This window comes from Podarcis muralis, chromosome 11, assembly GCF_964188315.1.
Source record: "Podarcis muralis chromosome 11, rPodMur119.hap1.1, whole genome shotgun sequence".
Classification (NCBI taxonomy): Eukaryota; Metazoa; Chordata; class Lepidosauria; order Squamata; family Lacertidae; genus Podarcis; species Podarcis muralis.
The window spans coordinates 57,239,628-57,259,813 of record NC_135665.1 but is presented as its reverse complement, the minus strand read 5'-3'; the positions used below and the strand labels follow the sequence as shown (position 1 = coordinate 57,259,813).

General features: G+C 44.5%; 1 protein-coding gene across 6 annotated transcripts in view; it reads right to left on the bottom strand.

Annotated features, from left to right (window-relative positions):
• Window positions 1–2,982: 2,982 nt before the first annotated feature.
• SMAD2 (SMAD family member 2) overlaps window positions 2,983–20,186 on the bottom strand; it is a 39,420-nt gene continuing 22,216 nt past the window's right edge. For 4 of the 6 annotated variants that reach the window (XM_028747901.2, XM_028747902.2, XM_028747904.2 and 1 more), the window contains exons 3-11: window positions 17,763–17,852; window positions 16,515–16,708; window positions 14,361–14,495; window positions 12,841–12,915; window positions 10,683–10,736; window positions 8,095–8,307; window positions 7,141–7,278; window positions 6,807–6,951; window positions 2,983–5,676 (exon numbers count right to left, since the gene is read on the bottom strand). In XM_028747901.2, the coding sequence (XP_028603734.1) occupies window positions 5,553–5,676; window positions 6,807–6,951; window positions 7,141–7,278; window positions 8,095–8,307; window positions 10,683–10,736; window positions 12,841–12,915; window positions 14,361–14,495; window positions 16,515–16,708; window positions 17,763–17,852 (1,168 nt within the window). In that variant the 3' untranslated portion in view covers window positions 2,983–5,552. The remainder of the gene's footprint in view (window positions 5,677–6,806; window positions 6,952–7,140; window positions 7,279–8,094; window positions 8,308–10,682; window positions 10,737–12,840; window positions 12,916–14,360; window positions 14,496–16,514; window positions 16,709–17,762; window positions 17,853–20,186) is intronic. The other 2 variants (XM_028747905.2, XM_028747906.2) reach the window with 2 other exon arrangements.

Sequence of the window (20,186 nt, the reverse complement as noted above, 5' to 3'; positions counted from 1 at the left end):
TCAGCAGAATTAAAACTGCACCTCAGAAACAAACAAAAAGGTCTTCATAACAATTAAGGGCAACAGCAGGTAAAGATTTTTGGGGATAATGTTCCACCAACTGGGATGTCATCAAGAAGGCCCATTCTGTCAGAGTCATCTCCTTTACCTCAAATGGTGAGACACTCACCAGGAACCCTTGATTGCAAATTGCAATAGTGAGATACACACAGGCAGGACAATACTAAAGATCTCACATGTGCATTTATGTCTACATTACCAAATGCCTCAAAACCTGAGAGGTTTGCACTCCCAGGCAATGCTTCGTTACTTCACAAAACGTCAAAGCAGTCTGCTCCATTCTTTCATTGGTGAAGTGATCCTTGACTTGGGTACCGTTTCTGACGTTTCACACCAAAACATACCTTTCTGTAAAGTCTGGATCAGCGTTAGAAGCTCAGATATATTAGCTTGGTGCCAAAAGGCTCCTTAAACCAAAGGTTACAGCTGCCAAAATGGAATGTCTACTTGCCATTTGGGGGCAAGGTGGCTTCAAAGTCTTATTTTTCAAATGATGGACTGACTGTGGTTGATTATCAGTTAAACATCTGGCGAGTTCAGATGATCACCTTGAGCTAGGTCAAATGCTTTGAGAACTTAAAGAAGAAAAGTCACCTGCTCAAGGGGCAGTCCACATATATACTGGTCTGTTCCGACCTCTTTTTCTTAATGGTGACTGCTCTTGATCAGGCGACACAGGAAAAAGCATTTTGGTTCCAGAAATTCATTCAGATTGTAGAGATAAAATATACCGTATTTTTCGCTCTATAAGACGCACCAGACCACAAAACGCACCTAGTTTTTGGAGGAGGAAAACAAGAAAAAAAATATTCTGAATCTCAGAAGCCAGAACAGCAAGAGGGATCGCTGCGCAGTGAAAGCAGCGATCCCTCTTGCTGTTCTGGCTTCTGGGGTAGCTGCGCAGCCTGCATTCGCTCCATAAGACGCACACACACATTTCCCCTTACTTTTTAGGAGGGAAAAAGTAAGTCTTATAGAGCAAAAAATATGGTAACCCATAGAATTCTACAGGATGGGGTATTAGTGTGTGAAAACAGTCCACATCCAATGGTCCGCAGGTGTGCACCTCCAGATGGTGGAGATGTCGGGCACTATCCTGGCACCCAGGCACCTTCACTTGGTCGCAATTCAGGTACAAAATGCACCTAACTAATTTTGATCACTGGTCATGATGAAGGGAGCCAAGGCACTGACAGAGCACCATTTACTCAAAGTCTCCTTTTGCAGAGAATTTGGTTTTCGAGTCCTCTCACCCCCTGCTTTCTTCCTGGACTCAATTTATACCTGTAAATTGTGGCCTGGCTGTCTTTTATTACTCAATACCTGGAAGGCCACAAGCTCCACATCCCCCTGCAACAAGGGTGAGGCCAAGGAAAAGGTTACAGCCCTGACCTATGTCCACTGGAAACAGCATTTAAAAACTCTTCTGTTTTATCAGGTTTTTAAATGGCTTCTAAGTAGCACACCACCAACTTCACTTTCAGCTATCATAATTGAACACAGGCCACTGTTCAAGAGGCACAGCTGAGAGCCAAGAATTTCCGTCCATTTTTGCAAGTTTTGCATTGTTCCATGTCTTTAGGCATCTTCCTTTGGACAGTTCCGCCCTGCCTGTGCAAGTTTTGCATTAACAAGCTCTATATTTATCATTGACAGTTCAATGAACTTGAGCACCTGCCAGGAAGGGGATGGTGCCTTCGAACCAAACTGGAATAAATGAGTAGGACGCCATTGGAACAAAATTCAGCATACTCTTTTGCAGGGTATCATATGAGACAAGCTGGCTATAAAGCCTCTCTGACACAATGCATAGAGCGCGGACCCTGACCACAGCTCAGCAGATTACACAATTCCCCTTAATATGATTGGAAATAAAAGTTGTCACTAAAACACAAATTCCCATCCCTCAGATTTTAACAGCTTTTCAAGAGAACAGCAACCAGCAAAATGCTTGTGCCATACACTTGTTTCTCTACAAAAGAAAAAAGAAGACTACCACCAGGCATGGATGATCACAATGTTTACCAACTTTAATAGGTTATTGCCACTAAACACAACAGTGTACAGCCCTTTAGCCTGATCAAGTGCCAACAGCTGAGATTTTGTAGGTTTTTGTCGTTTTTGCCAAGGAGCAATGTGATGGCAAGAGGGAGGGAGGGAGGGAGGGAGGGAGGGAGGGAGGGAGGGAGGGAGGAAGGAAGGAAGGAAGGAAGGAAGGAAGGAAGGAAGGAAGGGACTGAGGGAGGGAAGGATAGGAGAGTAGCCTGAGTAGGACAAAGGCATCCTGAGGAAATGAGAAAGGCCTAAGTACAGTTGCCCCACTTTTCACAACAACTGACAATTTGGCTAGCTTTGCTTTCGAACTTGCTACTATGGCACTGAGGGTCAGAAACTGGTTTTTCCTTTAACTTAAGTTCTGTGATAGACACTTTCCACAAATGTTTTGTGATTACTGCCTGACGGCAGCCACGTCTTCTATACTGATGCATCAAGTTCCTGGAAATCATTCCAGCAACACACACAAGCCATTGTGCTTTCACACCTGCTAGACAATGAAAGCATTTTGTCCCCCCCAAGGAAGCAAAAGATGCTCAAAAGAGCTGAAATTTCCAAGCCCACAATGTCAACCATGGACATACCCAATTATTATTATTTTTTAAACCTCACATGCTTTTCTGCTTTGGAATGGCAGACCTGCTCCCATCAAACCATGCCATATTGCAAATCCCACCCCCACCTCCAGTTTCAAGAGAGCTTTACAATCTCTTGGGGATGTTGTTCCACAAGTTCAATCAGACTCCCTTAGGCATGCAAAACAAGTCGCAGTGTTTTGGATCCTGGACCAGTTATATCCACAGATAGTATATAAAGCAGTCCTCTAAGCAGAGGATGTTGCTGCTTAACCATTCAAACAAGCCATGGTGAGAATTAAACTTTTTTTATTAGTGTATTCACATATTAGGCAAATGCAACACGCATGAAAGCTTATTTCTTAGGTTCACAAGTTCTACCAATACATTAGGCTACTGGTAAAACTACACAAATTGGTAATGGCTTCGCCAATTCTTTTAAAATTGTCTGACCCACTTTGATTGCCCACCCTCAGGCTCGATATTTGGTATTGCTCCTATGCCCTATCTCTTAAGGCATAAAAAAATCCATCATTTATCTTCCGTTCAGTCAGCTGATTGCAAAGCTTAACACTGGCCACGTTTGTTCTCAAAGCTGAAGTTGTCACTAGGTGTACTTACAAAGTACAATACTAGTGCAAATAAACGATTTGGGGTGGGGCGTGGGGGGGGGGAGGAAAGAAAACAGACAAAAAAAGGCAATCCTGCTACTGCCACAACAACATGAGAATGACAGACGGCTAGATCACAAGATTGTTAGTAAGATGTATACTTTTCAAGTCAGAATAACCCTCCTATACAGTTTCCCAACCCTTACCCAACCCAGACTTATCTGTAGAATATAATTCAAAATATTTCTTAAAGCAAGGTTCAGATGTAGTGTCCAAGGGTTCTCAATAACATGTACTAGGGAATCTTCTCTTTTTATGGCTGGTCGCGACACCCAGCCTAGGGAGTCTGCAGAAGCAGTGACTTCGGCAAGATCCACTCCTTCTGCAATGGATGCTCATTAAGCAAAGCCATACAATTTTGTTCGGACCAGCCTGGTAAACCTTCAAAGAAATGTTAAGTTTTATGTTCAAACCCTTGTGGAAGTTACATTTCACTGTGTGGGAGAGAGGGAAAAACTGGTAGGGCAGCCAGATTAAATCTGATTTAGACTTTTATCTTTAAAAATCTACCAGTGAAGCAGGAGATAATTGATGGTGCGGCTGCTCTCAACCGTTCCTTTCAATCTGCGTATCCGGAGTCCCACTACACCTTAGGAGGGAGAGGAACTGGAGTTTGTTTCTCCTGCATTTTAGCCATGGATTAAAGAGCAACGGAGATGAGACTCTGGGTTGCATCCTGGCAACCTTTTAAACAAACAAACAAACAAACAAACCCCTGCCGAGTGCAAAGGGATAGAGTTCAACTCCTGCATTTCACATACTCATCTCTGCTGTCTGGATAAGGGAAAGTTCGCATAAAGGGTTTCGAGATACAAAAGGACCAGCAACATCTTACAGCTGCTCGCTTGTCACTACTGAAAAATAAGGGTGCTGCTTTGAAAGTACACACTCACCAACCTGAAGGTGGTGAACAAGTCTTTCTTGGGAGAAAAATGTGGATTATTCTGTCAAAAAAACTTAGTTTGCAACAGCTGCATGTGCGCATGCGCTGCAGACCTAGAATTTAAGAGATTGCAACACTCCAGGCAAAGGGCTGATGCCGGCAGTTAAGAGATTCCTCGCTTCCACCCAGGTCTGAACCCCTCCGCTCCCTCCTTGATCCCAGCTAAGCATGATTCCCAGTAGCATTTGTTAGCCATGGTCAAGGTGAAAAACCATTAGCACATGAATGTTGATTCCATGGTAATTAACCATGGCTAACAGCAGGAGGGAGAAGGCAGGAAAGCATAGTCCTCCTTGTGATCTCTTAACCCTAGTCAGAAGACCACACAATGTTACAGCTGCAGTGGCCTGTTGGTGCATCTCCCAGGAACGACCTCCCGCCATATTTTCGAACTAAGGTGCAAGCTGGACCTCAGGGCCAGCAGCACCCATCGCCGGCAACAGATGCCACTACTTTAGGTGGGCAATGGAAGGATCTATTTTTTAAAGCGTGGTTTGGCCCGGGGGAGGTGGGCGTGGGGGCAAGGAGTGAAAGGTTGAACGTGGCACTGCCTATTTCAGGCCCACTAAGCATACTCAACACGCAAGATTTCAAGAGATGGAACCCAAGAATCGCTCCCGCTCCAAAGAGGGGTTTTTAAGGTGACAGCTAGTACACTTGGAAAAGGTGGGGGGGGGGGAGAGGAGATTTTCTGCATAAAGTCTGTTATAGGGCAGCGGAAAGCCTGCATATATATTTATATATAAAAATATAAAAAAATATAGAGAAGCAAGAACTTGGGCTTTTTTACGAGATGGCTGCCTAAGTCAAGGAGCTCCGCACATCTATCAATGGGAATTTAAACTCAGGACAGCAGAAAGGTGTCAAAATTGGGGGGGGGGTCCCCATGATACATTAACTGAACCACTCATGTTATTGGTAAACCTTTAGGACACTCAATTTATATATACCCAATAAAAAACACCATTAAAGTATTTAATATGTCCCTCCCTCCTTCGGCAGAAGGCGTTTCTATACACTAACTTTTCATCTAGAGCATCAGAGTATAGGAAACAAAACCCACAAGGTGCTTAGAAACTGATGAGACCCTCAAGTGCTTTTCTGTCTCTCTTTCTCTCTCTCTGAACTTTTTGGATAGGAAACAGTTCATGGAGACCACACACGAGTTACTACGACAGACGAGCTGTTAATATTTAAGTCTGTTGCCTGGACTTTGCATTTCAAGCGCGCTAGTGGAGACGAGGAGCATTACGACATGCTGGAGCAGCGCACTGAGGGAGAGCCCATCTGAGTCAATACTTTGTCCAGCCACTGTAAAGGCCCGTTCAGGTGAAGCTCGATCCAACAGGGAGTGCTTGTTACCGTCTGCCGCCTGAGGAAGGGAGAAAGAGTTGGGGGATGAAATACACTGTGAAGCCAGCATCCAAGCCAAGGGCTTAGGCAAACTAAGGCCCGGGGGCCGGATCCAGCCCAATCGCCTTCTAAACCGGGCAGGGGGCCTTCTCGGTGGTGGCACCCGCCCTGTGGAACACCCTCCCACCACCAGATGTCAAAGAGAAGAACAACTACCAGACTTTTAGAAGACATCTGAAGGCAGACCTCTTTAGGAAAGCAGACCACTGTATTTTAATACAGCGGTACCTCGGGTTACATACACTTCAGGTGACATACACTTCAGGTTGCATACTCCGCTAACCCAGAAATAGTACCTCAGGTTAAGAACTTTGCTTCAGGATGAGAACAGAAATCGTGCTCCGACGGCGCGGCAGCAGCAGGAGGCCCCATTAGCTAAAATGGTGCTTCAGGTTAAGAACAGTTTCAGGTTAAGAACGGACCTCTGGAACAAATTAATTAACCCGAGGTACCACTGTACTCTGTTGGAAGCCACCCAGAGTAGCTGAGGAAACCCAGCCAGATGGGCAGGGTATAAATAATAAATTCTATTCTATTCTATATCTGGCCCGCGGATGGTCTGGGAATCAGCGTGTTTTTACATGAGTAGAATGTGTGCTTTTATTTAAAATGCATCTTTATTCCCCCCCCCCAAAAAAAATATAGTCCAGCCCCCCCACAAGGTCTGAGGGACAGTGGACCGGCCCCCTGCTGAAAAAGTTTGTTGACTCCTGGTTAGAGTCCCCGCTCAACAATCAGCTTGCAGGGCCACTTTTAAGACCACAAGGGGCAAAGAGCCAGTGCCTCAACACCCCCCCCCCCCCGGCTGATCCAATAGCAAGTTCTGTCACCAATTTGGGGCTGGGCGCTATCTGGTTTCCAACACTGCGATATATCACCAGAATGGTTTTAACTATAGGAAAGGTGGCATACAAATAAAATCAGGGCAATGGTTTTATTGATTAAATTTCTATTTCACCCTTCATCTGAAGATGACAATTATGATGATGATACCGATTTCCTTAATTTGTAAAAGGGAACGTCAGGCCTACATTAACATCCCGGCTGCAGGATGGTTCTACCAACAAGGAGAGGAATGCCACTCTGTACCTGTATTCAGCGCCCCATCCTTTAACAAAACTCATCCTTATGGTGCACATTCGGGTTAGCTGATACACTGCTTCAAAGCCCTGATTTACAGACTGAGCCAAAAGAGCAGCAAATTCCTGGTTATTAAAGATCTTTAGGTTGCAGCCTACAAAAAAAGAAAAACGGTAAAAGGATGAATGATCGGTACCACTACATTACACACGTTTAAGTGATTCAACCCCCCCTACCCAACTTTTTTCAAAACGTATTTTCCTTAGGCATCACAGCAAGGCAAATAAATACATTTCAATACACTGAAATGACGGCTGATCTCTGCTGGTTATACACCTCTTACCTGGCGGGATTTTGCACACGGTTGCAGGATGCCAGCCATATCTCTGATTACAATTGGGGCTCTGAACAAAGATTGCGCTATCGCTTAGGCACTCAGCAAAAACCTCTCCGCCAATGTAATACAGGCGCACTCCCCTCCCTAGAAAAAGAAAAAGAACGTTAAACGAACAGAAGCAGCTAAAATTTGCCAGATCCAACATACTGGCAAGTGCAAACGGTCTTGTTTAGCCAATCTCTGGTTACATATTTTCTGGACGCTTGTGCTCTTCCAGTAAGCACCTGCTACTCTGCTGCTTAGTTTTGTTTTACTGCCTGTTGCCCATTCTTCATAGGTAAAGGTAAAGGTACCCCTGCCCGTACAGGCCAGTCTTGACAGACTCTAGGGTTGTGCGCCCATCTCACTCTATAGGCCGGGGGCCAGCGCTGTCCGGAGACACTTCCGGGTCACGTGGCCAGCGTGACAAAGCCGCATCTGGCGAGCCAGCGCAGCACACGGAAACGCCGTTTACCTTCCCGCTAGTAAGCGGTCCCTATTTATCTACTTGCACCCGGAGGTGCTTTCGAACTGCTAGGTTGGCAGGCGCTGGGACCGAGCAACGGGAGCGCACCCCGCTGCGGGGATTCGAACCGCCGACCTTTCGATCGGCAAGCCCTAGGCACTGAGGCTTTTACCCACAGCACCACCCGCGCCCCATACCCCAATCTTCATATATTTTAATATATATATCACTAGCAGATCTGAGGGGCCCCAAGATGCAGCGATATAAACATACCGTTCAATTGACCTACTGTACAAATGACCTACTGTGCTGCCATTACTTAGATGAAGAAATAACAAACGATGTTCGATTTAAAAAGAAGAATGCAATGGAAGGAACTGTTTTTTCAGCAGATCAAGGGAAGAAGGTTAGAGGAAGCAGGAGAGCCGCTGGAATACGTGGCGAGAAGTACATACCTATGTGCCTTCTTGTCATCTCCACAGTGGCGTTTCTATTAACATTGGAGAGCAAGCCTAGGCAGAATCTTTCAGAGTTTGATGGATCCGTAAAGCCATCTACAGTAAGTGAAGGCTGTGACGCATGGAAGGTTTCTCCCACCCTCTGATTTAATTCATAATATGCTATAGAACACCAAAAAGCAGGCTCTGAATAGGTAACTGGCTGCAGGTCTGGAAGGGAAAGAGGAAGAATTCTTGTGGTTAACATGTATTCATGCTGCACTATCTTTTGGCAATAGGAAGCTAGTCAAGGCTATACTCCCCAAATCCTCCTCTAGTTGTGCTCCTTAAACAACGCTATTCCCTTGGTTGGACAGTGTTCTCGGAGCTACAAACATGAGTTTGACCAAGCTGCGGGAGGCAGTGGAAGACAGGCGTGCCTGGAGTCCTCTGGCCAATCGGGTCACAAAGAGTCGGACACAACTAAACAACAACAAAATTCCCTTGACTTCTGTTAGACTTCTCAAAGAATTCTTAGCTGCACATTGTGTTTGATGCTGTTTCCTTCACTGGCTTAAATAAACATTTAATTGACTATTGTTTGAGCAGAAAAGACATAATATACCGTATTTTTCGCTCCGTAAGACGCACCTGACCATAAGGCACACCTAGTTTTTAGAGGGGGAATGCAAGAAAAAAAAAATTCTTTAAAGGGAGCGCCGAGCAGAGCCTGTATGCATCCCAGGCTCTGCTCAGCGCTGTCTTTCACGAGCTGCATGGAGCATGTGTGCGGTGCTTGCAGGCTTTTCCGCGCTGCTCTTGGGGGCTTTTGCGGGAGGTGGGAGAAGTGACAGAGCTGCGCGCTCTTCTCACTTCCCCCACCTCCCACAAAAGCCATGGATAGCCGCGTGAAGCGATGAAGGCTCCCCGCTGCCCTGCGGAGGCTTAGCCCACGAAGCCTGCATTCACTCCATAAGATGCACACACATTTCCCCTTACTTTTTAGGAGGGGAAAAGTGTGTCTTATAGAGCAAAAAATACAGTACTTTCTTCAAAACCTCTGCATTCTGCATTTCTTCTCTTTCATCTTGTGTGACAGATCCAACAAGCTTAACATATTTTTAATGCTAATTTACAAGTCTCCAAAACTTCTAGTTCTCTTCAAGTTGCCTCAACACACACACACACACTGTGTGTGTGTACACACGTACACACAAAATTAAAGGCATGTTCTTGTCTGGAATGCTTGATTTTTCCAAATGCTCCACCATCCAGAACACCTTGTACTATACAAGACATGCTTCGTGACATGCCGTCAACCACCTCTACGTTTCCCATGATCAAAAGAAGGAAGCAATTACATCATGTACTGTGGAACCTAACACAGCAATATTCAAGTTTAAAGGTGCCCAAAACACAGAGTTAATCCTCAGAGAAAATATTACTAGAAGATGCTGAATGAACTAGATATCAGTTCAGCAGTGTCAAGTTTTCGAGAGATTCTAAGGGCAATCTTAATCATAGGTCATAGAACTGCAGGGACCCCAAGGGTCATCTAGTCCAACCCCCTGCAATGCAGGAATCTCAACTGAAGCATCCAAAACAGATGGCCATCCAATCTCTGCTTTAAAAACTCCAAGGAAGGAGAGTGCACTACCTTTCATGGGAGTCTGCTTCACAAACAGCTCTTACAGGACAATATGATAGAACTGTAACCACAAAGTATGTCCCTACCATAGATCAACTACCAGCCAAAATCGACTGTCAACAAATATTTCTTTGCTCCTCCCCAAACCATTCCACATTGCCAACTAGGACAAAAAAAATAATAAACCAGGCAATTCTTCCCTTTCCATTTATGCCAAATAGTCTGCCTGACTATTTCTATTAAAAAGTGGCAGACTACTGCACAGTCCAGTAACCTCTCACAAGGGTTGCAGTAACAGAACAATATGCTTTTTTAAAAAAATAACACCCCAGAGATACAGAAAGGGATTTTATTTGCGGGGGGGGGGGGGGGGTCAATGTAGCAGAGTGGCCAAGTAACCAAGCCATGAACAACAAAAGCCCTGGGTCAAATCTCCCCCCAACTTTGCTCAGCCCATCAGAAAAGGCCCTCTAAGCCTCAGCTTTCCCATATAGGATACAGCTGACATTACAAATCTACCTTGGAGGACTTTTCAAAGGACTGCCGAGGAAGAGTACAAAACAGCTACGACACTAAAAAAGCACTATTCCAATGTTCTGAATATTGTAGTTACTTTAGCCTGCAAGTATATGACCAGAAGATATTCCATATATTGCTTATTTAGGCATAGCACATTACCCAGTGTGTCACCTGCACAACATTGTTCAAGCATAGAACACACCTTGATTAAAACACACAAGGCAGCCATTAAACCATAGGTGCCCATACTTAAAACATGACACAGGAGAGGTGCTTAAAAGAAAATTAAAAAGAGACTGTCCCTGCTAATCCCCACACCTCAATAAACCACTTCTCCCCATACTCCGCAAGTTAATTCCACCTGCAATGGATTCTAATATAATCAACCAAATGCAAGCACATTTACTTCATTTATTATAGAGAAGTGTTTACAACTTACCCAGGCTGTGATTGACAGGAGAGAGTGTACTGGGAGACAGCTCTGCTGGAGATCCTGAGGAATTAATACAAAAAAATGCTAGTTCACAACAAAAAATCACTTTAGTAATCCCATTTGGAGGCTGTGCCAGCAGCAGTTTTGAGGTCCTGGGACCCGTTTTCACTAGCACAATCCCATGTTAGATTTACTCTGAATATGCTACAATATTGCTACTGTTCAGCAAAAGTATATTTTGGAAAGTGAGCCAAAGGCAAGCTTTTTTCTAACTTAACAAATGCCAGTAACCTCATGCCATATGCACAGCAAATATTGTCCCTGTATTACAAAGACTGAGAAATACCCATGTTTGCAGCCTGGGACGGGGCGTCTGCCATAACTGAAGGCGAGCAGAAACTGAACCGTTTCCTCGGCTAACTTCGGTTGGCTTACTACTTAAGCCTACCCCTATCAGGAGTAGCAAAACAAAACAAAAACCCAAGGTTATGGGATCAGGGTGGGGGGACGGGCACACACAAAAACCCCCATACACATAACACCATCAAACAAGCTGATAACCTGTGCTTTCGCCACTACATGATTGCTCCGCAAAGAAAAAGACAAAACTTTGCAAGGTTAGTCCTACGACAAGCACTGCTCTTTGATCTGCACACAATACAATTCATGCCTCTTGACACATTTCAAGACTTCCCAAGCAATGACCCACATTCAGCGCAGAGTTATCTTTGCAGGCATTTATCTCCACAACACTTCAACCTCTCACCAACCACAGCGTCCCCATTTTGACCCCGGGCACTGAAGGCCACGTTGCCCCTTGCTTACATGAAATAACTCAGGCAGAGTACAGTATTCAGAGGATTTGGACTAAACTCAAATGGTTGCCTGGCCACTTGCAGAAACTAAAGGTCTGGTTTAGACACAACAACTGCTTGTTGGACTAGGGCTAGTTCACAGTTTAAAACGGATAGCCCTTCTTTTTTGCTGCATCCAAACTTGGCAAAGTGGAGCTCACTCAAACTACAGCCTGTTAACAAACTGGGGTATCAAAAGCCAGGCTTGTTTCTAGTTTGTACTTGTAACAACCGGGGGTTTTTATATCAGAGCTGGGCCCCAAGACCTGCCTCTTTCCTGCTGTGAAGAGGTGTGCAGCTGCCTCACTCCCTTCCTTTCTTAATAGAGCTACTGGTTCTATAGTAAGGAGGGAGACAAAGGTAGAATCATAGAATCATAGAGTTGGAATAGACCACAAGGGCCATCGAGTCCAACCCCCTGCCAAGCAGGAAACACCATGAGAGACTCCTGACATATGGTTGTCAAGCCTCTGCTTAAAGACCTCCAAAGAAGGAGACTCCACCACACTCCTTGGCAGCAAATTCCACGGTCAAACAGCTCTTACTGTCAGGAAGTTCTTCCTAATGTTTAGGTGGAATCTTCTTTCTTGTAGTTTGGATCCATTGCTCCGTGTCCGCTTCTCTGGAGCAGCAGAAAACAACCTTTCTCCCTCCTCTATATGACATCCTTTTATATATTTGAACATGGCTATCATATCACCCCTTAAGCTCCTCTTCTCCAGGCTAAACATGCCCAGCTCCCTTAGCCGTTCCTCATAAGGCATCGTTTCCAGGCCTTTGACCATTTTGGTTGCCCTCCTCTGGACACGTTCCAGTTTGTCAGGTAGCCTGCACATGTTACATCAATCCCACTTCTTGACTTCAAGCATACCTTGAGGCTGAAAAGAGGCAGTGCGGTGTGGTAAACCTCCTTTACCAACCACAGTTACTGCAAAAGCTTCACACCTTTAGGGGGAAAGGGATCTTGAGACACGGATCCATGCTTTTGTAACCTCAATTAACTACTACAAGGGGCAGAACTCAAGACAACCCATGAAGGCAAGTTGGAAGCTGCAGCTAGTGCGAAATGTACCTATCAGCTGATACAATTGGAAGTGGAGTCATATTCCAAGGGGTGAACCTGGAGTCATCCTGAATTAAGGCTGAACCCCATGTTGAGACACAATTAGATTTCATTTTGATAATGTAAGCCACCTTGAACTGTGGAAAGGGGGACACAGAAATGTTTTAAAAATCTTCATTGGTACAAAGGGAGGTTTGCTAAGCCCCCTTACATATTTGAAGTCTTCAGTAAGAATTAAGACCGTTACCTGTATCCATGCTTTGGTTCAACTGCTGGTCACTGGTTTCTCCATCTTCGCTGATATAGCCAGGCGGTGGTGTTTCTACCAAAAGTACAATCAATGAGCCATTAAATGAAAGGGTTCTCTTGGTGTCATGTACAACCTGCACACATTAAAGCTTTCAAAATTTGCAGAATTAAAGAGTGCACACAGCCTTTATTTTTAAAAATTGCAGGGGATCTCATTACGTCACTGTCTATGTTATGTGAGTAAAGAGGAACAAAACCCACCAGCCACCTGCCATTTACCCTGCTCTCTACACTACATGCCCCTCTACACTGTGGATGGATGGATGGTTTTCTAGCAGAGTTGATTGAAAAAGAGGCCACGCAGTGTGCACCACAAATGGGGCTAGATTATAACCAGTCCGAAGCAAGCCAAATACCAACTGACATGCCAATGGGCTCTAGTCTTCCAGGGAGAAACCAAAAACACCTCTCATCTTCCCTCCTCCCTTGGGGAACACGTACTGTAGAACATGAAGTACCGTATTTTTCACCACATAGGGCACACCTAATTTTTTTTTTGGGGGGGGGGGTTAAAGAAAAAAAAATTATTTCCCCCCCAGGCGCGGGGCGGGGGAAGCCCGAGCTTCCCCCGACCCCAGTACCCAGAACAGGCTGCTATCCGCAAGCCGTGGGAGAGCTGCGCGAAGCTCGAAGCCTGGGGGCGCTGAGCTCAGCACACCCCAGGGTTTGGGGTGCAGGCAGCTCTCCGCAAGCCGTGGGAGAGCTGAGCGACTTCGCGCGGCTCTCTGCAAGAGGTGGGAGAGCTGAGCGACTTCGCGCAGCTCTCCCACGGCTTGCAGAGAGCTGCGCGAAGCCTGGGGGGCGCTGAGCTCAGTGCCCCCCAGGCTTCTGGGTGCAGGCAGCTCTCTCCGCAAGAGGTGGGAGAGCTGCGTGACTTCGCACAGCTCTCCCACGCCTTGCAGAGAGCCGCGCAAAGCTCGAAGCCTGGGGGCGCTGAGCTCAGCGCGCCCCAGGGTTCGGGGTGCAGGCAGCTCTCCGCAAGCCATGGGAGAGCTCCGCGAAGTCGCGCAGCTCTCCCACGGCTTGCGGACAGCTGCCTGGAGAGCGAGAGGGGTCAGGTGCGCACCGACCCCTCTCGCTCTCCAGGCTTCAGCGAAAGCCTGCATTCGCCCCATAGGATCTACTAGAAGCCCGAGTGGACTGTGCCTCTTATCCCAAATCCAGGATGTCAGCAGATGATCAAATGTCAAGACCATTCCCAACAATCCATTGATACCAAACTCAATTTTGAGTTGGGCAGGTTATCAATCCTGATAAAGATTCTTTTGAAAGCTGAACAGGTTTCTAAAGGGTCAGAGAAGCTACCATGAGCACAGCCGCTGCAAAGAAACTCAAATCCTGGGGTGCCCTATCCTCCTCCCTGCATTATTTGCTTTTTTTCTTTGGTTGCTGTACTTGAAATTAGTCCTTCAGGTGGCAGGAGGCCACTCGTCGCGCCATTTGCTTTCACATAAATACCTGGTATGTAATTGCTCTGTGGTTCAATTCCTGCTGGAAAGTTAGTGTTTTCGGGAATGGAATGAGTATAGTCATCAAGTTGTGGAAGTTCAGTCAGAATCTCTGTATGTCGTGGTACGAGGACAGGAGGCAGAACTGGGAGAGGAGAAACAAATTCCCAAAAAATGTTAAGAGACTGCCTAGATTTTCTATAGCTTTGCTAGATTAGTGCAGACACTAAGTTGCATCAATCCTATCTGTGGGACTAACAGTGCAGTTCTATGGATGTTTACTTGGAAATAACTCCCATTTTGGGACTTACTCCAACAGACAACCACAGAATTGCACAGCTACTGACTTGGGTAAATAGGTCTTCCTGAAAGGTAAGCATGTTCTAAGAAAAAAAATACAAGATAAATATTAGGTAGGAGAGAAGTCACAAGTATCCAGTATGGACAACATGCCAAGTGCTATCTCACCTGGAATCAAGCAGGATGTATTGATTTTTTAATTCATTTTATTTAATAAATTTTATGAGCAACTTTTGAAAACAAAACATAGTTAAAACCATGCTCAAGGTGGTTTACAACATGAAAAAACATAATTACAAAGATAACAAAAGTAGTCATAAACAATAAACATTTTAAAAAAAATCACAACCCAATTAGACACTTTTGACATAAATTGTGGTAAGCTCTAAAATAAGGGTACAAAAAATTAGTATCAAAAAGAGAAACAACCCGGCTCACCCGCCAGCAAACAATACCCCAACCCAAAAGGCTGTTCAGCAGCCTCAGCTTTTGTAGCTGGAGTCAATCAGGGCCCCATCCTTCCAGGCCAGGTGGGAAAGGCCTGCAAAAAGCCATTTCCTTAAATAAATAAAAAAGACCTGGGTTCAACTACCCTATTCATTCAGGAAGCTCCTTGAGGGTAACCTCCAAGCCACTGCATTCTGCACCAGCTGAAGCTTCCAGTCTTCAAAATGTAGCCCAAGACAGAGGAGACTCCAGCTTTCCAGACTGGGTTTAAGCTGCACTGTATCTAGATAGGCTGATTGCTAGCTGCGACCCTAAGTTGATAAAAGACACTACTAGCCAACAACGAATGTGAAGCCACCCCCCAAACTATGAACCTGACCTTTCAGAGAGAATGCAACCCTACCCACAACAGATATATGAAGGGTCTTTGGCTCAGCCTTCGTCTCTTGGCTCTCTGTTCCCTAGGTGCTTTCTCAAGCAGAAAAGTTTAAGACGGACAGTGACATTTATTTCCCCTTCCTCTATGGAGTTTTGGATATCATGGGCATTCCCTGTTTTTAGTCATAACCACTTTGTGAAGCAGGTTTAAGGCTGGAAGACAGAGGCTGGCCCAAGGCCAACCAATAAGTTTTACAGTCAACATCTGAACCCTGGTTTTCTCAGCTTTGTCCAACATTCTGTTACAGAACATAAATCCAACTAGGACAACCAGGGTGCAAATCCCAACTGAGCAACAAAGGTCACTGGGCTGCCTTGAGCCAGACATTATTTCCCAGCATACGGCTGGGTTGTGAAGATAAAGCAGGAGTGGAGACGCAACATTCTAAGCTCCCTGTACAAATGCCAGTAAAAAAAATTAAATGCATGCACCTCTTTTTGCTACTGATGCTTGAACTTTTACTGGCGGAAGCCACAAGGGAGACGCACTCCAGCTAGTAGCTGCTCACCTATGGAGTCCACTCCCCAGATACGAAAAAAAGGCTGAGCATACAAGTCTGCTTAGTGGCTATGACTAAAAAAAGTAGGTGGGGGAGCCTTTAAGCTGTATGTGCATTTATTGAACTTATGTTAAAAAGTACTGTGTTTTGCTCCCAGTCTCTGCAACTGAGAACAAATAGTTTTGAAAGAGACGCTCTGCTGCCCTAGCTGCAAGCATTTTTGTTAACATTTTGCAATTCCAAACTATCCTGGGAGGCGCCAAACACATGCATTCAATACAACAACAATGCCTTTCAACATTTAAGCACCATTGTCCGATTAAATTTTGGATTAGCTCTCACTCCAGCTCTTGGAATTCCAAAACAATAACATGGACTCCTTTCACTTCAGCTTTGCACACATTGTTAGTGAGATTCTTAGTAAAAGAAGCCAGGGCAGCAGACACCGATACGCCAAGAGCAGCTTGCCATCTTCCTACCTGGAGTCTCCACTCTCTGGTAATGGTAAGGGTTTACGCATACTTCGTCCTTTTTAAGATTAAAAGCATATTCACAGTTTTCAATTGCCTTAAGTTCGTGGTGACTGTGAAGGTCAGGCCAGCGCCACAAACGGCAGTAAATAACATGTGGCAATCCTTTACGGTGGGATACTTGCAGGCGGCCATCAAGAGACCTAAAGGGAGGAAAAGTATTCCAGAACATTTAGGGAAGTTCTCAGGAAGCACATATAAGCCAAGATATTCCGTATCATTAGGCATATACAGCACCTCTCATTGCCACCACCCCTTTAAACCAGAAAGCCAATAAAAGACATTTATGATGTTCTCAAGTAAAAGGTAGTGTTATCGTTAAAGCATACACTACTATTATTGGCACTTGAAATCAAGGAGTCCTTGGGGGACAGGGTGCGCTGGTGACATCTACTGCACATCTAAGCAAACAGTACATTACACCTAAGCCTGCTCACCATAGATACTATGCTACACTTTAGTTGACGCTGCTCCTTGCTTTAAGCACATCTCTGTCATACAAGATTGCGCGTAAGGTTACAGCAGTCAGATCTCCAAGCAATCCACATCACTTCCCAACCTGAAGCTTGCATTCGGCATACACTGGGCTTGCTTGTGGTTTCACGGTCGGTTCCTCGCACCCCTTGCTGCTACCAGTTGAAAAGGTTTGCTAGTTTTAAGATAGACTGCCTAGGCCTACACAAATGCAGATGGTTTATGACTCATGGGATGGGAAAGACAAACCTCAGTACACAATGCGAGTAAGGGTGACATGGAAAAAAAACCATCAAAAACCTAAACAAGCTGCTCACTCCCCAAGTTGTGTCCCACACCTTCCGTAAGTCTCTGAATGCACATACCTGATCAGCTAACCCCACGCCCCGCCAAAAAAACCCCCCAGTGTGCAATCTGTTTTAAACACACACACACTTGCCCCCAATTCTTATTAAACAAATACAGACCATATGGTTGCACCCCCCACCCCACCCCAAGTTTTCCCCTTTTCAGAACGGCACTGATGTGGAGAGAGGTTTTTTTTCTTTTCCAAAATTAGAATTTCATTGGTTAAAACATCAGCTGAGAACACTTAAGGCAAAATCAGTTTTGTTTTTTTAAAAAAATGCTTTGCTGACTAGGAAGCATTTCCACTAGACAAGACCCTTGAAAGCCAACCCTCCCACAAGATCTCTACAATGAGACACAGGGCAGAATATTCACCTGGTTTGTTCAGAGAAGCTGTATAGGCCTGTGGTATCCCACTGATCTATCGTGTTTGGTGTACTCAGTCCCCAAATTTCAGAGCAAGTGCTGTGTATAAAATTGAAAAAAAACAAAAACAAAAAAGTTGATGTGAATATGGAAGCATGGTTATTCAAACTACCATGATGTAAAGACATGGGGGGAATGTACAGAAAGCTTCCTTTCACATAGAAGATGCAGCTTTTCTTAAGCCTCAAACGCTGTATATTCTATATGAAGAAGGCCAATAAAATGGAACATGTGATTCAAGGTAAAATGATGTTTCCAAAAAGGTGAACAAGTTCGCTGGGTTTAAGCAAACAGCATACTTTGAATATACCTTAAAACAGGCAAAACCTCCTCAACGTGGCAGTACACAATAGTATCTTCTATCTTTAGGGAGTATATTTGCAAGCATATGAAAAGTCACAGACTAAGCCATGTCAGTATGATGGTAGATTTCCACAAGTTGTTAACACAGCAATCAGGAACCACAAGAGCGATGTAGATCTATGACTAGCTTGAATGTGCAGGCTTTTTTTTCTGTGTAGTGGAAAGGCCTTATGACAATCCTCTCCCATTTTCTTCAGTGCCATATAAGAAAAAGGATACGTCCAATGTTATGCTGTTGCAAAGTACACATTTATGCAGGCTGAAATCCAACAGGAGAAGTTCAAACAGCTCAACTTAAGGTACAAGAAATGCCATTTATTAACTCAAAAAACCTTTAAGTTGCCAAACGAAGATGGCAGTCATTTCACAAAAGACAAAGATTTAATGGATGTCCCAGCAACCAACGTCATCAATATGGGTACAATATTACAACAAACCTGATTTATACCTGTGACAGAATGCCTACATGGAATATCACTGACTATTTATTCTATACCGTTTTATATTCTTTAGGAACCAGCCGCTGCACTTTGCTTTCCACCTCCTGGAAGAGTTCTCAGTTATGCGCACCTTACTCTCTGGCAATAATGCCCTATTTCTGGATGGCCAAATGTCACAAGTCAAAAGAAGCAAGCCAATTTACATGCTTCGTGGTATGAACTTCGTTTGCTTAGAATTTTCTTCACTCTAGCGGTTACCCAACAGTGACTGGTCAACACATCCCTTTTTTGATTTCCTCAATTCACTTTCCAAGTACAATGAATAAATAAATAACCTCTTTGAATATATTTGAGTCACCCCTTAACTGGGGGTTCTCTGGGTGACACAGTTTAAATGGATACACAGTCATAAAACATAATTATGGCACAGCACTGAAATCCATCAGAACGCAGGAGACTTAACACACCTCTTCGCTGTCATGTAACACAGCAATCTTGACAGCAGATACTCAATATCAATAAAAGATGCTAGCACTATATTGAACTGACTTTTTTTTGTAAACTAGAGGGTTTGTTTTAACCATCAAGCTGCCTATTAATTTTGCTAAATAAATAAATAACCAATTAAAACACTAAAAACCTTTGGTGAATAAAAGGACTTGTCTAGCACCAAAAAGACACTCCTTTCTAAGGAGTGTGTTCCAAAACTGAGATGTGGGAGGGCACTGCTGAGAAAGCCTTCTCTGCAGCTTTCTACACTTCAGAATCAGGAAGAACTTGGAGCAGTGCCTCTGTAGATGTTGGAGGTCAGGTAGAGATTTATGAAATAAGGTGGTCCTTTGGGTATTGAGGTTCTAAGCCCACATGTATGTGTGCTATATAACACTAGCCCGATTTGCTAGTGTCAGTCTTCTGTAGCTGAAATGCAGAAGAAGAATGAAAAGCTTCCGCAATTCTTTCCTAATTGGAATTCCTGATGCGATTCTGACCAGTAAGTTGTTATTTGTAGTCTTCAAAATACACAAATTTCTTGAAAATATCAAGTCCATTTCTGGTCTTTCTTCCCATCACACCCCAATGTCTTAGAGAGACTTCAATTAGGAAACAGAGCCAATTCCCACGCATGGTTTTTCTTCCAGCCACCACTGCATGTGAAAAGATAACTCAGTACTCAACCTATGAAGGTTTTGCAGCAACGATCTATCAACTGGAAACTGCTCCTGCTCATAAATTGTAATCGCACAAGTGTTATGGATGTTTCGTCTGAGGTTTTCCGCATGTGTGCAACAGATATAAATAACCCTGATCAACACTCGTTTATTGCAAATTAAAGATATCCCAAGTGGTTCAGAACAATTAACCATAGTTGAGGAACCAGGACTTGGCCACAGATGATTACATATTCCCCCATGGAAGTTCCCACCAAGTGCTTATTGGTGCTATGCATATACCATTCACAAACTGAATAAAAAGAAGTGTTAAAACCCCAATGAAGAACCTGTTAAAGGAGGGAAGGGAAAATTCATACAGCCAAGTAACCCAAGCAGCAGCTGCCGCCCCTCAATTCCTA